General features: G+C 39.2%; 1 protein-coding gene across 2 annotated transcripts in view; it reads left to right on the plus strand.

Moving 5' to 3' along the window:
- Positions 1-14087, plus strand: part of GSK3B (glycogen synthase kinase 3 beta) — a 194572-nt gene that overhangs the window by 118620 nt on the left and 61865 nt on the right. For both annotated transcript variants that reach the window (XM_079766879.1, XM_079766880.1), the window contains exons 4-6: positions 1992-2102; positions 9945-10075; positions 12507-12613. In XM_079766879.1, coding sequence (XP_079623005.1) covers positions 1992-2102; positions 9945-10075; positions 12507-12613 — 349 coding nt within the window. The remainder of the gene's footprint in view (positions 1-1991; positions 2103-9944; positions 10076-12506; positions 12614-14087) is intronic.

Below are 14087 nucleotides of genomic sequence, written 5' to 3' on the forward strand. Positions count from 1 at the left end.
TGTGTGAGAGAGAGGGGGGAGTGGGGAATTAATGATGATTCTAAGGTTTTTAGCATAGGCAATATAAAGTAGATAGTTGGATATGCTAGTCTGGAGCTAAAGGCAGAGTGCCAGGATATATATGAACTTGGGAAATCATCAGTGTTTTTCAGTATTGAGCCACTGGACTGGATGAGATCATCATATCTTCCATTCCTCAGGAATAAAATAGTATAGAAGGAACCTGAAATGGAGAGCAAGAAGAGTTGTCTTTAAGGTAGGATGAAACCAGGAGAGTATAGTGTTCTAGAACCTAAGTGAAGCAGGTGTTTCAAAGAAGGAAATATGATGAAAGCCAAGTAGAAGGGAGGGATTAGATGACTAATATAGACATGGGATTCAGCAACAAAGAGATTATTGATCTTGATGAACAATTCTGGTGAAGTAGTGGTGGTGAAATTCAGAGGAGTATGTTTTATAGAGAGAATGATTTGAGACCAGGTATTGGAGAAAGTAAGTGTAGGCACCTCTTTTGAGGCATTTTGCTCTTAAAAGGGGCCTAAAAATATCAAGGTGATTAGTGTATTAAAGGGTTTTTTAATGATGGGAGAAATAACAGCAATTTTGTGTACTGATTGTAATGCTCCCACAGAGAGAGAATACTACAGCAGACTGGGCAAACTTTTTCATAAAGGGCCATATAGTACATATTTATGGTTTTGCAGGCTATGTGGTCTCTGTCACGACGACTTAAGTCTGCCATTGTAGTTCAAAAGTAGCCAGTGTTCCTATAAAACTTTATTTATAAAAACAGGCAGCTATTGTTTACTGACCCCTGTGACAGACTAAGGCATTTAAGCTGGATGTGAAAGGGAAGAGAGGAGAACATGAAAAAGTAAAGGATAGTGAAAAGGTGGTAAGGTCAATGGTTTGCTGTCTCACCAAACTGTTTCCTGAGCTATGTTGTACTCTTTGACCCTACATCTTGAAAATGGTTTTCTCTCTGCCTGAAATGGCCCTTTCATACTCAGTTTAGATGTCATCTCTTTTATACCTGTACCCTTACTTCCTCTGCTGTAGCCACTGACAAATAGAAAGTAATTGATACTGAAAATTGACATTCTTCACTTCTGTTTGGTACGTTAAGATGATTTCAAATTGGGAAGACGGAAAGTTTGTTTACCTGCAAATTTTCCCACTCAGTGGCCAATTCTAGACTTGAACACAGTGATTCTCAGCTTTGTTTTCTGCTTCAGTATACTTATCAGATATTGTTCACATGTTCAGGATAAGAGTAGCACTCTGTTCCTCTTTCCTACTTGGTACTTAGTTGGAATTCCCTTCTTTATCCCCAATGATCTTGGATTGGTGTCTTTATGCTACTGAGAATGGATGTTTAACTAGTAAACTTGTGAGTATGGTAATTGCTACCTTTTAAGTTACTCTTTTACTTTCAGTTAATTGTAGAAAACAAATGATTGTTCTACTAAATATAGACTATCAGGTAACCATAGAATCTTTTTGTAGAGGTTAGGGAAATCTTGAAGAACAACTAGTTCAGCTTTTTGTATTATAGTTGAAGAAACTGAAGCTTTGAGATTTAAGTAACTTGCACACATCAGTTAGCAGCAGAGCTAGGGCTAGAAATACACTATTGTAGTTCCCAATTCAATACTTGCTTTACTGCTATGACACCTTTCCTGATAGGATATTAGAGCATTGCTTCTCAAATTAGAAAATGTGAAATTTTGTGGTACGGGATATCCTTTAAAATCATATAACCTAAATAATAGCTTAAGTATGATTAAGAATCTTAATAGTATTGAAAAAGTGTGGTAGATGGTTTTTATTATTGTGGTTATATTCTGATTTAATTTTGTATAATTAAAATTGAACACATTCTAATTTTTTAATCTGAATAAGTGAGTATATACTCTTATTGAATATTTACTCTAATTTGAATATTTAAAGACTAGTTTCTAATCTTGTTTGTTTTTAATAAACTTTTTCAGAAAGATGAGGTCTATCTCAATCTGGTGCTGGACTATGTTCCGGAAACAGTATACAGAGTTGCCAGACACTATAGTCGAGCCAAACAGACGCTTCCTGTGATCTATGTCAAGGTATGTAAAAATGGAGCAGTTTTCCATTTTAAAAAGTACTTATCATGAGCCAGGGAGAGGGCTATGTGTTTTAACTACATTATCGCATCTAATACTAAGGGGGGGAAGCTGCAAAGTAGGTATTGCTAGAGCTTCATTAAATTCTTATACAGTTTTAAAGTGTGAAGCCTTTACTTTTTAAACTTTAATGACTCAGGTATTAAAGATACTTGTCATCTCTCTGACAAGTGAATTTGTCACAGACAATTATGGACTTAATTTTACTAGGCATAGCACCTTTTTATTTAATTTCTGATATACTTATTGTACCACAGACTAAAATAAGAGCAATCATACCATGAAATTATAAAATAGTTATAAGTATGATCAGATTCAATGTTTTATTGCCACTTACATATACATTGTGTCTGTAGTTGAAGTTTCAACTTTTGATAATTTTAAATATGCATAGACTTTCAAGGTGTTATTTTATTTTTGGTACCTAATACCAATGTCATCTTTTTCACTTTATAGAACTCATGACAGAGAGGCTAGGAATTTATCCAGCATAATTGTGATTAAATATCCACTTATTTATATTTCCAGTATATCTTATGTATATTTTAAAAATTTATTTGTTAGAATTGGGATCCCAGTAAGGCCCCTATATTGCAACTGGCAGATGTGCTGCTGCTGCTTCTTTTTTTGTTTTTAATTGATTTGAGAGAGAGAGAGATCAATTTGTTGTTCTACTTATTTATTGCAACCTTGGCGTATGTGCTTCTTAATGTTTCTTTTAATCTCTCCCTCTCCCCTCATTCTCTCTCTCCTCCCTCTCATTCTCTTTCTCTCTCTCTCTCCTCCCCACCCCCCTCCAGTTTTTTGGTCTGGATTTTGTGTTTGGATTACTGCAGTACAATGTAGTATATTACTCTTCTTTGTATTTCCTGTAAATTTGATATTAGATTTTTTTTTTTTTGTAGAAATCAAGACTATTTCATATATAGTTTTGGGTGCTTTCCTAAGGAAGAACATAATATCTTTCTTTTTGTGATGCTTGTAGCCATTAATGATAATTGCCTAAATCCATTAATTCACTAATGGTCCTAAAATATTTTAATGTTATTATTCCTTCTTAATTTATAAGCTATAATAGTTCCATAAATAGAAACTTTCCATGTCAGCTATTTCATTACCCTGAAGTACAGTTTATATAAGACAGGATATATATTTGATTATTTCCCTTTATTTATCAAAATTTATAATAATTTATTGGTTCCATAGCACCCCCCAAAGGTGACCAAAATTCCATTTTTTAATGGCAGTATAATTACTTACTTGTTCTGTCCCATACTATACATACAATAGTCTTAGGATAGCAATATCAGCACTACCAATACCAGCTGAAAATAATTTAAGATCTTTTTGCAGCTCTTTTATTCCCATGGTACATTCCATTAGGTCAGTGGTTCTCAACCTTTCTAATGCCGCTACCCTTTAATACAGTTCCTCATGTTGTGGTGACCCCCAACCATAAAATTATTTTCGTTGCTACTTCATAACTGTAATTTTGCTACTGTTAATGAATCGTAATGTAAATATCTGTGTTTTCCGATGGTCTTAGACGACCCTGCCAGTGGTTCTCAACCTGTGGGTCGCGACCCACAGGTTGAGAACCGCTCACCCCTAACTGCCCGACCTGCTGGCCCGGTCACCCCTAACTGCCCTCCCTTGCCAGCCTGGTCGCCCCTAACTGCCCTCCCCTGCAGGCCTGGTAGCCCCCAACTGCCCTACCTGCTGCCCCGGTCACCCCTAACTGCCTTCCCTTGCCAGCCTGGTTGCCCCTAACTGTCCTCCCCTGCAGGCCTGGTCCCACCAACTGTCCTCCCCTGCCGGCCTGTTTGCCTCCAACTGCCCTCCCCTGCCAGCCTGTTTGCCCCCAACTGCCCTCCCCTGCAGGCCTGGTTGCCCCCAACTGCCCTCCCCTGCAGGCCTGGTCCCCCCCAACTACCCTCCTCTGCTGGCCCAATCACCCCTAACTGCCCTCCCCTGCTGGCCTGATCGCCCACAACTGCCCACCTCTGTTGGCCCAGTCACCCCTAACTGCCCTCCCCTGCCAGCCTGGTTGCTCCTAACTGTCCTCCCCTGCAGGCCTGGTCGCCCCCAAATGCTCTCCCCTGCTGGCCCGGTAACCCATAACTGCCCTCCCTTGCCAGCCTGGTCGCCCTTAACTGCCCTCCCCTGCTGGCCTGGTCGCCCCTAACTGTCCTCCCCTGCAGGCCTGATCACCCCAACTGCCCTCCCTGCTGGCCCGGTCACCCCTAACTGCCCTACCTGCTGGCCCGGTCATTGCTAACTGCCCTCCCTTGCCAGCCTGGTCGCCCCCAACTGCCCTCCCCTGCAGGCCTGGTCCTCCCCAACTGCCCTCCCCTGCAGGCCTGGTTGCCCCCAACTGCCCTCCCCTGCAGGCCTGGTCCCCCCCAACTGCCCTCCCCTGCAGGCCTGGTCCCCCCCAACTGCCCTCCTCTGCCGGCCCTTTCCCCCGCAACTGCTCTCCCCTGCAGGCCTGGTCTCCCCCAACTACCCTCCTCTGTCAGCCCAGTCACCCCTAACTACCACCCCTGCTGGCTTGATCGCCCACAACTGCCCTTCTCTGCTGGCCATCTTGTGGCAGCCATCTTGTGTCCACATGGGGGCAGCCATCTTTGACCACATGAGGGTAGCCATTTGTGTATTAGAGTGATGGTCACTTTGCATATTACTCTTTATTAGGATTATAGATTGTGTTTTAAACTTTTTAAAAGTTAATTTTCCATCAAAATAGAAAACACATAGTTCCAAAGTAAAATCTATAAAACAAGATATATGCAGTTTAAGAAGTTTAGCTTTTATCCATTTTCTCTACCCTATTCCTCCCCCTCCAAGAATTGAATATTCAAAAATTTTAAGTAAATGTATATAATTGTTTTATCGCTCTACCTCCCTTTTATGTAAATGGTTACATAATGTATACATTCTTCAACCATGCTTTTTAAATTAAAAATGTAAAAAATAAATAAATAAACAATAAAAATGTATTCTAGAGAGAGAGAGAGCGCGCGCGCTATTTTGCCTTTCTTTTTTACAACTTTACATATTAGTCTGTTGCATGGCTATATCCTAATTTATTCAGCTGGTCACTTGTTAATGCACATAGTGTTTTTTTCCTTAAGTAACTTTTGCCGACTGACCTCAACATTTAATAAGAACTTACTTGGCATACATGGTACCAAAATGGCAATTGTAGTTTTTTGTGACTCTTTAACTTTCATGTTTTCTGGGGGAATTGAGTATGTTTTATGAGTTTATTGCTTCAGACCTCTTTCTTCACCCCTTTTATAGTACTGGTCACTTTATATATAGTTGATGATAGTTATATATAAGTTGAGTTTTTGAGCACCTTTGCTTTTTTGATTAACAGCTTTCATAATTAAGTGAATGTTTAAACACAATTCTAAAACAGATACCTGGCAAATCATTGATCTTGAAATTTTTAAAATTAATAAATACATGTTTAAGGATAGGGCCTGGGTACACAAGAGCTGGATGCATTTTTGTGAATCATGAATAAAATTGTTATTCTATTAGTTTTAAACAGGTTTAGTAGCACAGAGGAGAGAGGACATTAGACTTGAAGTTAGATTTGATAATTTTGCAACTGTGTTCAGATTGTGTTCAAACTGCTAATTGGGCCTCAATGATCTCTTGTAAAATTTAGGACAAATGTGTATATCACAGAATGATTATAATAATTAAATAAACAAATGGTGAAACACTTGGTTTTACAGTACTTGTTAAATAAATCTCAAATTTCAAAATGTACTAGATATCTGAGTTTCTAAGAGTTTATCATTCTAGTCTTTTTAACTTCGTGATCAAGCTATTTAATAATTATGTTTTTGCACTTTTAGTTAATAAGATAAGAATAAGGCAAAATAAAGAAATAGTAATTAAAAGAGGCATACGTACCCAAGACTCTGCAGAATATTAAGTATATGATACTGGACAAATCGCTTAACCTATGTGTCTCAGTTACTGTATATATAAAATAGAAATAATAGTTGTACCTATTACATAAGGGTTAAATAAAATAATACATGTAAAGCTCTTAGTATAATGACCAGTTGTTTATCTTGTTATTGCTTTCTAGTAGTAAGCCTCTCAGTTATCCTATAAATATACTTTTACAGACTCAAATAAAAACTCAGTTATCCTATAAATATACTTTTACAGACTCAAATAAAAATATAAAAAGTCATTTTTTTATATTGACTTTTCAAAATATAAAGTGAAGAGAATGGGAGATAGGGTAGATCTTTCAGATGAACGAATATAGTAAAAAGATACTTTAACCTCGTTTAAACTCTTCAGCAAATTTAGCAAAGAAAACATTGTTTTTCCATTGATTCTTGCTGACCTAGATATCAGTGTCTTTAATAAAGTCTCTCCTTTAGTAAATTAATGTCTATGAACTCAATATCTTATGGGGACCTTTTTTTTTTTTAAGTGGCAGTGAAGTAAACTCTTAAAACTCTGAGAGTAAGCTTTAGGACTTGGAGGTTGATGCTGTGAACAATGATACAATATTAAAATTATGAAGCTTTTAAAAAGTTACATGAATGACCTAGCTGGTGTTGCTCAGTTGGTTGGAGCAACGTCCTGAGCACTGAAAGCTTGCAAGTTCAATTCCCTGTCAGGACACATACCAGGTTGCGGGTTCAATCCCCATTTGGGGTGCATAAGGGAGGCAACCTATCGATATTTCTCTCTCACATCAATGACTGTCAGTTTCTCCCTCCTTCCTTCCCTCCCTCTTCCTTCTTCTCTCACTAAAAATCAGTGGGAAACATGTCCTTGGTGATGATTTTTTTTTTAAGTTATATAAATATCTAAATTCCTTAATTCTAACTTTGGTGGCAAAATGTTGACCTAATTAAAGATCTTATCTATACATTTTACATTATGCTTCATTTTAAAGAAGGATTAAACTTTTCCAGCTGTAGTTCAGTATAATGTTAAGGATACACTGAAATTACCTGTCTGCAGTTTTCATCATGGCCTGTTGGAAGGAAAGCAGGTCTCATGTTAACTTGAATTAATAACTAAGTTTTAACAGTAGCCTCTAAATATGGTGCCTTGTGACAATGCTCTATCTGAACTTTAATTATCGTTTTTGTTGTTTTTTATCAAGTCACTGGTATCTTTGGGTTGAATCATTTCAAAAAGTCTTTCCAAGGTGAGTAGTCAGAAAAATTTAAAGTGAACCAGAACATGGACTTTGGGATAAACAGGAGGTTTAAGATACACTTGACCCTTTAATGCAGGGGTTAAGGGTGCTGACACCCTCCCCTACTTCCATTTCTAGTCAAAAATTCACCTCTATCTTTTGACTCCCCCAAAATTTAGCCTATTATTGACTAGAAGCCTTACTGATAATATAAATAGTTGATTAATAACATATTTTGAATGATATATGTATTATCCTCTCTAATAAAATGGTAATATGCAAATTAACCATCACTCCGCTACATAAGCCACGCCCATCAGCCAAGCCACGCCCATCAGCCAATCAGGGCGAGTATGCAAATTAACCCCAAACCAAGATGGCTACCGCCACAGAGAGCAAGGTTTCCTAGGTAACAGAGGAACCCAAGCTTTCCGCCTGCCCTTGCCAGGCCTAAGCCTCCACTCAAGCTACAATTATAGAAGGTAAACAAATTCAAACAAATGGCAGCAGAATGGAGCTTGAGAGAGCAGGCCAGGGTTGCCGCTGGCAACAGGGGAAGCAAAGCTTTCCACACACCCTGGCTGGGCTCACCCGCTTAAGGCTACAAAGTTTCAATTGTAGAAGGTGAATTAACTGCCACAGAAATGGCTGCCGCCCCAGAAATGGCTGCCGCCCCAGGCTACAAAGTTTCAATTGTAGAAGGAAAATAAATTCCAGATACCAGGGCCTCCCCTTGGGTTGCCAGGGGGCGTGGCCGGCCTGCAAACCATCACAGGCCCCTCGCTCAGGCCGCCCCACACCCCAAGGGAACCCTTATCTGTGACACCCTTCAGGGCAAACCAGCTGGCCCCCACCCGTGCACCAGGCCTCTATCCTATATAATAAAAGGGTAATATACAGATTGACCATCACTGCAACACACAATATAGCTGCCCCCATGTGGTCAAAGATCCTGCCCCCATGTGGACACAAGATGGCCACCACAAGATGGCCAGCAGGAGAGGGCAGTTGGGAGGCACCCGGCCTGCAAGGGAGGGCAGTTGGAGGTGATCAACCCTGCAGGAGAGGGCAGTTAGGGGTGACCAGGCTGGCAGAGGAGGGAAGTTGGGGGCAAACAGGCTGGCAGGGGAGCAGTTAAGCATCAACCAGGCTGGCAGCGGAGTGATTAGGGGGTGATCAGGCTGGCAGGCAGAAGCGGTTAGGGGCAATCAGGAAGGCAGGCAGGCAAGCAGTTGGGAGCCAGCAGTCCTGGATTGTGAGAGGGATGTCCGACTGCCCGTTTAGGCCCAATCCCACCAGGATCGGGCCTAAACGGGCAGTCGGACATCCCTCTAGGAGTCCCAGATTGGAGAGGGTATAGGCTGGGCTGAGGGACAACCCCCCGCCGTGCATGAATTTCGTGCACCGGGCTTCTAGTATACTATATTCTTACAATAAAGTAATCTAGAAAAAAGAAAATGTTAGTAAGGAAATCAAATGAAAATATATTTACAGTACTACACTGCATTTATTGATACTCTTAAGTTTGCATCATCTATTTACATAAGATTTATCATCATTTTCTTGTATGATCCAAAACATTATAGATATTATATGTAATACTAACACTAAGCATAAATATTGAAAAGATAATGTGAAAAAGAAGTTCAGTTTATTTACAGTTATAACAATTCATGCATTGAAAATAAAGCAACAATATAACTTTATGGTAGCCTCGTGTTATAGATGTGGTTGCTTCACAGTAATAAGGAAATCTCCCCCCAAAATTATTTAATATATTTGTTGAACAAAATCCACATATAAGTGGATACATGCAGTTCAAACCCATGTTGTTCAAGAGTCAGCTGTACTCACTTTCTTTATAAAGTCTCCCTCTCTTCCCCAGTCAAGAGTCTGATTCTTTCTTCCATGCAGACCCAGTTTCTTGGTGCTTTTTTCCGAGTAAACTTTGAATAAATATTCTTTTAAATTATGTCAGTAGTCAGCTAGAATCTGTTTTTAAATGGCATTTTAAAGTCTACTTATTTTTGAAGGATATTAATAGGAAGCATAGTGATGCTATTAATGGGGTCACTGATATCTTGATAGGCCATTGATTATAGATTTTCTCAGTTCACATGTGAATTTTTCCAGGCCTCTGTATTGATAACATCTGGGACTGACATCTCAGAAAAATTATTATTCTGAATATGAAATTGCAAATTCTTTTAAAGAATGATGAACTTAAAAACTGAAGACTTGGCTTTTGGTCTGAACTTTCTTATTAGTCACATGATTTGAAATATCTCTCTGAGCTTTTTATCTATTTGAAAAAAAACACATCTTGTATTTGTTTTGCAATCTTAGTAAAATAAAAAATTATAAGGCACATTGTAAAATTTTCTTTTTTAAGTTAGTAAAGGATGGTGTAAATATATTATATGGTTAATGAAACTTTAATTAGCTAATTAACATAGAAATGACATGAAACTTGTTAAAGGAAGATTGAGTACTTATAATCCCCAGCATTTCACCTTATCTGTTACTTTATTTACTGCTTAAGGATTCTGATTATTAGGGAGAGAAACTATTCAATTAATTTTTTCTATTTTTTCCAGTTGTATATGTATCAGCTGTTTCGAAGTTTAGCCTATATTCATTCCTTTGGAATCTGCCATCGGGATATTAAACCACAGAACCTCTTGTTGGACCCTGATACAGCTGTATTAAAACTCTGTGACTTTGGAAGGTAAGCTAGCTCTCTTTTCTTCTCCCTTCCCTCTGCTCCCACCTCACCCTTACACTCCATATGCTTTTAAAAAATATATTTCTTTTATAATGTCAGTCTAAAAATACTGTAATGCTTATTCAGGGACTATAGACTAGTGCAGCTTCAGGTAGTTTGGGTAAATTCTGTCAGAATTATAAATGCATATAGTCATCTAGCAATTTAATTCTTCAGAATTATTCCCTTAGAAATACAAAACAGTGTATATACAGGGATTTTTGTCACAGCATTGTTTATCAGTGTCTGTCAGTAAGAAAATGACCAGATAAATAATGGCATGAGGTAGCTCTCTATAAATTGAAAAGGAATGATCGCTGAGAAAGTCTGTCTTTTTTATTGGGTATTGAATGTTTAGACAGTTAATAAATTGACTAAGATGGAGGAAAAATAGATTGGGTCTGTAAATCTCAGGATATTCACTCTGAAATCAAATTATAAAAGAGTGGCCAATTTCTTACCCTTAAAAAAAAATTGGGTAAAAATTATTCATTCTTATATTTTACTAGAGGCCCGGTGTACGAAATTCATGTAGGGGTGGGGGTCCCTCAGCCTGACCTGCACCCTCTCCAATCTGGGAGACCTTGAGGGATGTCCAACTGCCAGTTTAAGCCTGATCCCTGCAGGGATCGCAATCCGGGACCTCTGGCTCCTAACCGCTCACCTGCCTGCCTGCCCTAACCACTCTGCCTGCCTGCTTGATCCCCCTAACTGCCCTCCCCAGCCAGCCTGGTTGCCCCTATTAACTTTTTTTAAAATCTTATCCCCTTCACACACAATTGTATTTGACTTCCTTATTGGCTTCTCCCTCTCACACAATTTTTCTCTCTCCTTTATGTAACACTTTCTCCTACTGTCTCATCATTTATAAACTTTTCTTTCCTCATTTCCTACTTCTGTTCCATCATCCTTCTTCCCATCTTTCTCCTACCCTTCCTTCCTCCCCACATTCCTTCTTTCCTTTATCTTTACCCCTACTTTCCCTCCCTTTTCCTTCCTTCCCACCTTAATTTTTTTCTTCACTTTCTCCCTCGGACCTGCTTTGCTCCCTTCCCCATTCCTTCTTCCCATTCTCCTTTTAAGCTCTACCAGCTCCCCTTGAAAACTTTTCTTCCCCCTTTCTCTCTCATCCTACCTTTCCCATACATTCTTCTCTACTTACTTCTACTGTTTTAATATCTATCTACCTGCCTAATTATTCACTATCTTTTATCTTTTTTCATTTTTGACTCCTACTTTTAAAATCTGTCCTAAGAACACAACTATACTTGGTTTTCATTATAGCTCCTACAGTTCACTCATACATCCTCTTTCCTTCTTTAACTCTGCTCTCTACTGACTCCTTTATAAAGTTCTTCTCTCTCTCCCTCCCTTCTTAAAGCTTCTGTTCAGCGGCGGGAGGTGGGGGGGTCGTTAACCCCCAGCCCAGGGCTCAGCCCCGGCCAGGTGTTCACCACCCCCCCTTCCCTGGCCTCCCCGCTGCCATCCTGCGTCCATTCCCTGCCCAGGACACAGCCTGGGTGCTGCTGATGCTGCTGCGAAGCAGGAACACCTCCGCCCAGAAGGCCTCAGACCATCCACCACTCCGTCCCAGACCCGTGGGCACCTCCCCCCCCCCCCCCCCCCCCCCCCGCCAATGGCCCATGCCAGGGTCTGCCACTCTCCTCCCGCGTCTGGGTGGGGCTCCTGCCCCGCTCCTCGCTGGGCGCATCTGCTACCCACCCCTCACCCCCTCTCCCCGCGGTCGCCACCCCCCTCCTGCGTGCAGCCCTGCATTTCCTTCCCTTTTCCATTCCTGCATCTTTTTCTTGTTCCCTTTCTGTATTTCTGTTTCTCCTCTCGACCTGTCTGCATGCAAGCCTGCCTCCTCTCCCTCTCCTTTCTTATCCCCTCCTATCATATCCTATCTACCCCAGGCCTTGCAGCTGCCTGAGCAGAGGGTGGGGACGCAGCCTGCTGATCTGGTCATGACTTGACGCTGTAATGGATAATTTGCATATTTCTCTATTATTAGTATAGATAATCTGTTGCTATGCTTTTTGGTGGGGATGGGTACTTCTTACCTTTCAACTCTTTCTTTGTATTTCAGAGGAGGAATTTAGGGAACCAGAGGATCAGAAGAAATTAAGCATTTATCCTTCTGTCACTTTTTATCTCTTTTTCCTTAGGTGACAGTTGACAAATGTAGTCTTTAAAAATTACTATTATTTTAAAAATTAATATATTGCTAAAATTATGTTTCCTTTTTCTGAAATAGTTATGGTTCATATTTTCTTTTTCATGTATGACATGATTGGAATTACATGAATCTTAGATATAAACATTTAGTTTTGTGCATGTTAGCAGTTTTAAGGTTTAGATTATTTTAAATTTCTCTGCTTTTTATTTTTGTTAGTGCAAAGCAGCTGGTCCGAGGAGAACCCAATGTTTCGTATATCTGTTCTCGGTACTATAGGGCACCAGAGTTGATCTTTGGAGCCACTGATTATACCTCTAGTATAGGTAAGTACCAAGTCTGAATGTAAATGGCTTGTAACTATTAATTGAATCTTGTTTTCAGTAATTTAGTATTAGTAATCTATACTTTCACTTAAATATAAAGTTGGGTACACCCTAAAATCTGTTTTTTCTTAACATATGCAAAAATGTGTATAGTATTTAAAATTTTAAATATATTTACTATCAACTTTTAGGTTTCTTGGATTTTTCAAATAAATAATCAAGTTATTTATGGTTGTATGATTTCATGATTTTCTTTCCTTTTTTTTCTTTTAAATTCCCCTGAAGTACTTCTGAGCTTGATCAACAGTTGGAGAATTTGCATTCATTATTTATGATGAAAGTAATGGAATGACCATATTGTTGACATCCTACTATGCTGTCTCAATTAGTTAGTTAATTTTAATTTAGATATTTATAAAATAACTCTGACCTTTTTTTTAAAATATATTTTTATTGATTTCAGAGAGGAAGGGAAAGGGAGAGATAGAATCATCAATGATGAGAGAGAAAATCATTGATCGACTGTCTCCTGCACGCCCCCTACTGGGGATCGAGCCTGCAACCTGGGCATGTGCCCTTGACCAGAATCGAACCTGGGACCCCTAAGTACACAGGCTGATGCACTATCCATTGAGCCAACCCAGCTAAGGCTCTGACTTTTTCTTTAGTAGTTTGGCTAAACCCACTAAGTCTATAGAAGTCTTCATGAAAGATTTTTTAGTGACAGAAAGAATTGAATAGAGACAGTTGAATTGAATAGAGATAGTTTCCTCCAATCTTTACTGACTTCTCTTCTATCCCATTTTTGCCCATTAATAGGAGTGAACATGGAGAGTATGATCATGTGGGCATGAATAGGAAGCTAAGGAAGAAGGTGCAACCTTAGGCTATGTGCAAGTGGAGGTCAAAATTATTTTATTGTTATATATTGTTTCAGAAGAGAATTCCTTAGTCAGAAACAGAAACAAAAGCTTACAAGTACCAAGCAAACAAACAACAAACAAAACCCAAACTTCAGTAACAGAAATCTAGGAAAAACCTAGAACTTGGACAAGTTTTGTCTTTTGGTACAAGTAGAAATTCTCTGATATGAACAAAGACCACTAAACAGAAATACACCACCAATTTTATAATGCCAAAGAGCAAAATGCCAAGGGAGCAGCAGTTTTACCCACCATGGCTGGGCTCAATAGACCATACTTGAGACCTGTGACACTGAAGGATAGAGTATAATTGTGTTTTTGTGTGATATGTAATGCTCTAAGTTTCATCACGGCTATGTTATATGACATGTTAAGGAGCACATGAGAAATAGTGAAAAGGATATTTTGGTTGTAGTAGAACTAGATTTGAGTTCCAGATTTATTACTATTACTGCTTAGCTAAGTTATAAAGTGGAGATTCTTGACAGTTCTGCCTACCTTTTTGAGTGGTTATGAAGATTTAATAAGGACTATAGAAGTGTAAAGTACTA

This window comes from Cnephaeus nilssonii, assembly GCF_951640355.1.
Source record: "Cnephaeus nilssonii genome assembly, chromosome: 3".
Taxonomy (NCBI): domain Eukaryota; kingdom Metazoa; phylum Chordata; class Mammalia; order Chiroptera; family Vespertilionidae; genus Cnephaeus; species Cnephaeus nilssonii.